Here is a 6,000-nt window from a genome sequence, read left to right as displayed (position 1 = left end):
AGATGGGGCCTCGCTATGTTGGCCAGGCTGGTCTGAAACTCCTGGCCTCAGGCGATCTACCTGCCTTGGCCTCCCCAAGTGCTAGGATTACACGCGTGAGCCATTGCACCCAGTCACATCTCCGTCTTACACTAACCCTCCTGTCTTCCTCTTATAAAGACTCTTGTGGCCAGGCTCGGGGGCTCACGCCTGTAATCCCAGCACTTTGGGAGGCTGAGGCAGGTGGATCACGAGGTCAGGAGATCAAGACCATCCTGGCTAACATGGTGAAACCCCGTCTCTACTAAAAATAATTAAAAAAAAAAATTAGCCAGGCATGGTGGCGGGCACCTGTAGTCCCAGCTACACGGGAGGCTGAGGCAGGAGAATGGCGTGAATCCGGGAGGCGGAGCTTGCAGTGAGCCGAGATCTTGCCACTGCACTCCAGCCTGGGCGACAGAGCTAGACTCCGTCTCAAAATAAAAAAGACTCTTGTGATTCCATGGGTCCTGCCAGATAACCCAGGATAACGTCCCCATCTGAAGTGCCCTCATTTGGTCACATCTGCTAAGTCCTTTTTTGCTCTGTAGGGTGAAATGTCACAGGTTCTGGGCATTAGGACATGAATATCTCTGGGGACCATTATCCTGCCTACCACAGAGTCCCTCTCATGCCACTGTTGTGACTGAGAGAAAAGAAAAAATAGCGGACCTCTGTGAGGTCCTTAGTACTTCTCCCTGAGGCTGGGCTCGGTGGCTCACGCCCGTAATCCCAGCACTTTGGAAGGCTGAGGTGGGCAGATTGTTTGAGCTCAGGAGTTCGAGACCAGCCTGAGCAACATAATGAGACCTCATCTGTACCAAAACTATAAAAACTTAGCTGGGCATGGTGGCGCACGTCTGTGGTCCCAGCTACTTATGAGGCTGAGGTGGGAGAATCGCTGGAACCTGGGAGGTTGCAGTGAGCTGAGATCACGCCAGTGAACTCCCACCTGGGTGACAGAGTGAGACTCTGTCTCAAAGGAAAAAAAAAAAAAAAAGCCAGGCATGGTGACTCACACCTGTAATCCCAGCACTTTGGGAGGCCGAGGCGGGCGGATCACCTGAGGTCAGGAGTTCCAGACCAGCCTGGCCAACATAGTGAAACCCTGTCTCTAGTAAAACCACAAAAATTAGCCAGGTGTGGTGTTGGGTGTCTGAAATCCGCTACTCGGGAGGCTGAGGTGGGAGAATCGCTTGAACCTGGGATGTGGAGGTTACAGTGAGCCAAGATTGCATCACTCTGGACCACAGAGCGAGACTCTGTCTCAAAAAACAAAAATTCTCCCTGGAAGAGGCGCAGTCACAGTTTTGATAATACCCTCTACCACACACACTAGTGAAACAAGGAAAACAAGAGGAAGGCGGAAAGACAGCGACTGTTTTGTCAAGAGAGCCGGGAAGAGACAGCAGAAGTGAAGCTCTTTTTCATCAGCCAAGCGGCTCCTAGGATTTCTTCATCTCCCCTGACTTCCTGTTCTCCACCCAGAACACCCATTGGTGAGTGGGGCGGGGCAGGACGGAGCTGAAGAGTGAGAAAGCCATTATTTCAGCAAAAGGTCTTTCCTCCCTCTCTCAGTCCTCGAACCGCTGGCTCAGCCTCTCCGCCCACCACCTGTGAACGATGCAATGGAAGGTGTGCTGCGGTCGCCCCGTGTCCCGTGCGTAGGAACGTCTCAGCCTCCAGGTCCTCTCCTTCCGGGCTCACGGCACCCCCATGCTACCAACCGCAGGCAGGGACGGCCTCTGTCGCCTGTCCGCCTACTTGGAAGAACTCGAGGCTGTGGAGCTGAAGAAGTTCAAGTTATACCTGGGGACCGCGACAGAACTGGGAGAAGACAAGATCCCCTGGGGACGCATGGAGACGGCCGGTCCCCTGGAAATGGCCCAGCTGCTCATCACCCACTTCGGGACAGAGGAGGCTTGGAGGTTGGCTCTCAGCACCTTTGAACGGATGAACAGGAAGGACCTGTGGGAGAGAGGACAGAGAGAGGACCTGGTGAGGGGTAAGGAGGTGGCGGGACAGGCAAGGCTAGAACCCCAGCGGGGTGTGGTGGCTCTTGCCTGTAATCTCAGCACTTTGGGAGGCTGAAGAGGGCAGATCACTTGAGGTGAGGAGTTCAAGACCAGCCTAGACAACATAGTGAGGCTCTGTCTCTACCAAAAATCAAAAAAATTACCAGGTGTGGTGGTGCATGTCTGTGATCCCAGCTTCTCAGGAGGCTGAGGTGGGAGGATCACTTGAGACCAGAAGGCAGAGGCTGCAGTGAGCTATGATCCTGCCACTGCACCCCAGCCTGGCTGACAAGAGTAAGACCTTGCCTCAAATATTAAAAATATATATATATATATTTATTTATTTATATATATATATATATTTATATATTTATTTATATATATATATATATATAAATCCCTGAGCCTGGGAGATCTGGAATATATATATGTGTGTGTGTATATATGTGTGTGTGTGTGTGTGTATATGTATTTTTTTTTTTTTTTAAGAGATGAGGTGGCCAGGTGCAGTGGCTCACACCTATAATCCCAGCACTTTGGGAGGCCAAGGCGGGTGGGTCATCTGAGGTCAGGAATTCGAGATCAGTCTGGCCAGCATAGTGAAACCCTGTCTCTACTAAAAATACAAAAATTAGCCAGGCGTGGTGGCACACGCCTATAGTCCCAGCTACTTGGGAGGCTGAGGCAGGAGAATCGCTTGAACCTGAGAGGTGGAGATTGCAGTGAGCTGAAATCGCACCACTGGACTCCAGGCTGGGCAACAGAGTGAAACCCCATCTCAAAAAAAAAAAAATTTAAAAACAGATGAGGTATCCTTTTTTTTTTTGAGACGGAGTCTCGCTCTGTTGCCCAGGCTGGAGTGCAGTGGCACGATCTCCGCTCACTGCAACCTCCGCCTCCTGAGTTCAAGCAATTTTCTGCCTCAGCCTTCTGAGTAGCTGGGATTACAGGCACCTGCCACCATGCCTGGCTAATTTTTTGTATGTATATTTTTTGTAGAGACGGGGTTTCACTATCTTGGCCAGGCTGGTCTTGAACTCCTGACCTTGTGATCCACCTGTCTCAGCCTCCCAAAGTGCTGGGATTACAGGCGTGAGCCACTGTGCCCAGCCAAGATGAGGTATCCTTATGTTGCCCAGGCTGGTCTTGAACTCCTGGGCTCAAGCGAGCTCCCACCTTAGCCTCCCAAAGCGCTGGGATTACAGGCATGAATGACCACTGCCTGGCCGCCAATTCCCTTTTCTTTCATACTAATCCCTGAGCCTGGGAGATCTGGAATTCTAACTTACACATGCACATATCTATATCTACACAAAAATTTCAACTTTTGCTGGGCACAGTGGCTCACACCTGTAATCCCAGCACTTTGGGAGGCCGAGGTGGGTGGATCACAAGGTCAGGAGATCGAGACCATCCTGGCTAACACGGTGAAACCCTATCTCTACTAAAAACTACAAAAAAGAAATTAGCCGGGCATGGTGGTGGGCGCCTGTAGTTCCAGCTACTCAGGAGGCTGAGGCAGGAGAATGGTGTGAACCCGGGGGGCAGAGCTTGCAGTGAGCTGAGATCACGCCACTGAACTCCAGCCTGGGCGACAGAGCGAGACTCCATCTCAAAAAAAATTCAACTTTTATTTTAGATTCAAGGGGTACATGTGCAGGTTTGTTACATGGGTGTATTGAGCGATGCTGAGATTCAGGGTAAGATTGATCCTATCACCCAGGTACTTGAACATAGTACCCAATCGTGAGTTTTCCCCCGGCCACGAGTCCCCAGTGTCTTCCCATCTTTCTGTCCATGAGAACCCAGTGTTTATCTTCCACTGATAAGTGAAAGCATGCAGTCTTTGGTTTTCTATTCCTGCATTAGTTTGCTTAGGATAATGGACTCCAGCTGCGTCCATGTTACTGCAAAGGACATGATTTTGTTCTCTTTTATGACTATGTACAGAATTCTAATTTCATCCCTTTGGTCTGTGTTCATGCTGTGTTCTGTCTGGAATATTCTCCATCTTCTTTGCCTGGAAAAGTATTACTTACTGAAACCTTGAAGCCATTACCTTCTCTAAAGAATTTACTCCTCTTCCCCCACCTTCTGATTCCCCGCTGCCACTACTCTGACTGGCTCAGAAACCCCACTTCTGTGCCTCCTTAGCACTCTTGGATTTCTTTTATTATATCTTCTATCTCATAAAATAATCACAATGGGCCGGGCGCAGTGGCTCAAGCCTGTAATCCCAGCACTTTGGGAGACTGAGGTGGGCGGATCACCTGAGCTCAGGAGTTTGAGACCAGCCTGGCCAACATGGCGAAACCCCATCTCTACTAAAAATACAAAAAAAATTATCCAGAGGTGGTGGCGGGCGCCAGTAATCCCAGCTAATCTAGAGGCTGAGACAGGAGAATCACTTGAACCCAGGAGGTGAAGGCTGCAGTGAGCAAAGATCATGCCACTGCACTCCAACCTGGGTGACAGAGTGAGACACTGTCTCAAAAAATATATATATATATGATTTATACTCAGACACAAGCTAAAGAGATAATACGTGCAAAGTGCTTAACACAATTGGGAGCAGGTAGTAAGTGCTCAGCACATGTGGGCCATTGCTGAAGTGGCAGAGATGGGACTGGAGCCGTGGAACTGGTTTTTTTAAAATATTTTTATTTTTTAGAGATGGGGTCTCACCATGTTGCCCAGTCTAGACTCAAACTCCTGGGCTGAAGTGATCCCCCTGCCTCAGCCTCTTGAATAGCTGAAACTACAGGTGCGCACCACAGAGCCCTGTTGGAGCTGTAGTTTTTTTGCTTTGTTTTGTTTTTGAGACAGAGTCTCACTCTGTCGCCCAGGCTGGAGTGCAGTGGCACAATCTTGACTCACTGCAAGCTCTGTATCCTGAATTCCAGCGATTCTCCTGCCTCAGCCTCCTGAGTAGCTAGGATTACAGGCACGTGCCACCGCGCCCGACTAATTTTTGTATTTTTAGTAAAGACGGGGTTTCACCATGTTGGTCCAGTTGGTCTTGAACTCCTGACCTCAGGTGATCCGCCCACCTCGGCCTCCCAAAGCGCTGGAATTACAGGCGTGAGCCACTGCACCCTGCTTGAGCTGTAGTTTTAAATGTCATTTCTCACCTGTTTTCTCTACTGGGAAATGGATGCCCTGAAAGGCAGAAAGAGTCTTGACTCCCCTGTGTGATTCTCTGAGACTCAAGTGTCTGGCTAGGGCTAGGAACCGAGTAAACTTTGGTGAACATTTGCTGAATGAGTAAGCAAGTCCTGCCAATAACGGGCTATACACAGTCACTTCTGCAAAGCTCAGTGACTCATCATTAATGAGGTGTGACGGCAGCAGTGTGCTGGGAAACATCTCTGTAAAAAACAAAGTCTTTAATGACTCTGAAAAAACCAAATGCACTTGTTTGTAGCCTTCCTTCCTTCCTTTTTTTCCCTTCCGTTCCCTTCCCTCTTCCTTTCTCTTCTTTTTTCTTCTTTTCTCTCTCTCTCTTCTCTCTTATCTTTTCTCTTTCTTTTTCTCTTTCTCTTTTCTCCATCACCCAAGAGACGGAGGTTGTGGCGAGCCAAGATCCCGCCACTACACTCCAGCCTGGACAACAAGAGTAAAACTCCATCTTAATATACATACACATACACACATATACAATATATATGTATATTATATATATATTAGCCAGGTGTGGTGGCGCACGCCTGTAATCCCAGCTACTCGGGAGGCTGAGGCAGGAGAATCACTTGAACCCGGGAGGCGGAGGTTGCCGTGAGCCGAGATGGCGCCACTGCACTCCAGCCTGGACGACAAGAGCGAGGCTCTATCTCAAAACAAAAGAAAAAAGTATCAATGTACTTTCTTGTCATTTTGTATAATTATATCTAAATGTAAGTGTTACATAGTTATTTTAAGAAATGGAAATAACGTACAAATATAGCATCAAAAGTAAAGTCCCACTTTT

The 6,000-nt window shown here is 48.9% G+C and overlaps 1 protein-coding gene across 1 annotated transcript in view; it reads left to right on the top strand.

The window, feature by feature from the left end:
* The first annotated feature begins 1,324 nt into the window (after window positions 1-1,324).
* Window positions 1,325-6,000, top strand: part of NLRP12 (NLR family pyrin domain containing 12) — a 28,766-nt gene continuing 24,090 nt past the window's right edge. The window contains 1 exon segment of the mRNA XM_026457544.2: window positions 1,325-2,023. Within this exon segment, the coding sequence (XP_026313329.1) occupies window positions 1,735-2,023 (289 nt within the window). The 5' untranslated portion in view covers window positions 1,325-1,734.

This window comes from Piliocolobus tephrosceles, chromosome 21 (assembly GCF_002776525.5).
Source record: "Piliocolobus tephrosceles isolate RC106 chromosome 21, ASM277652v3, whole genome shotgun sequence".
In the NCBI taxonomy this organism is placed as follows: domain Eukaryota; kingdom Metazoa; phylum Chordata; class Mammalia; order Primates; family Cercopithecidae; genus Piliocolobus; species Piliocolobus tephrosceles.
This window is presented reverse-complemented; position numbering and strand designations above follow the sequence as displayed.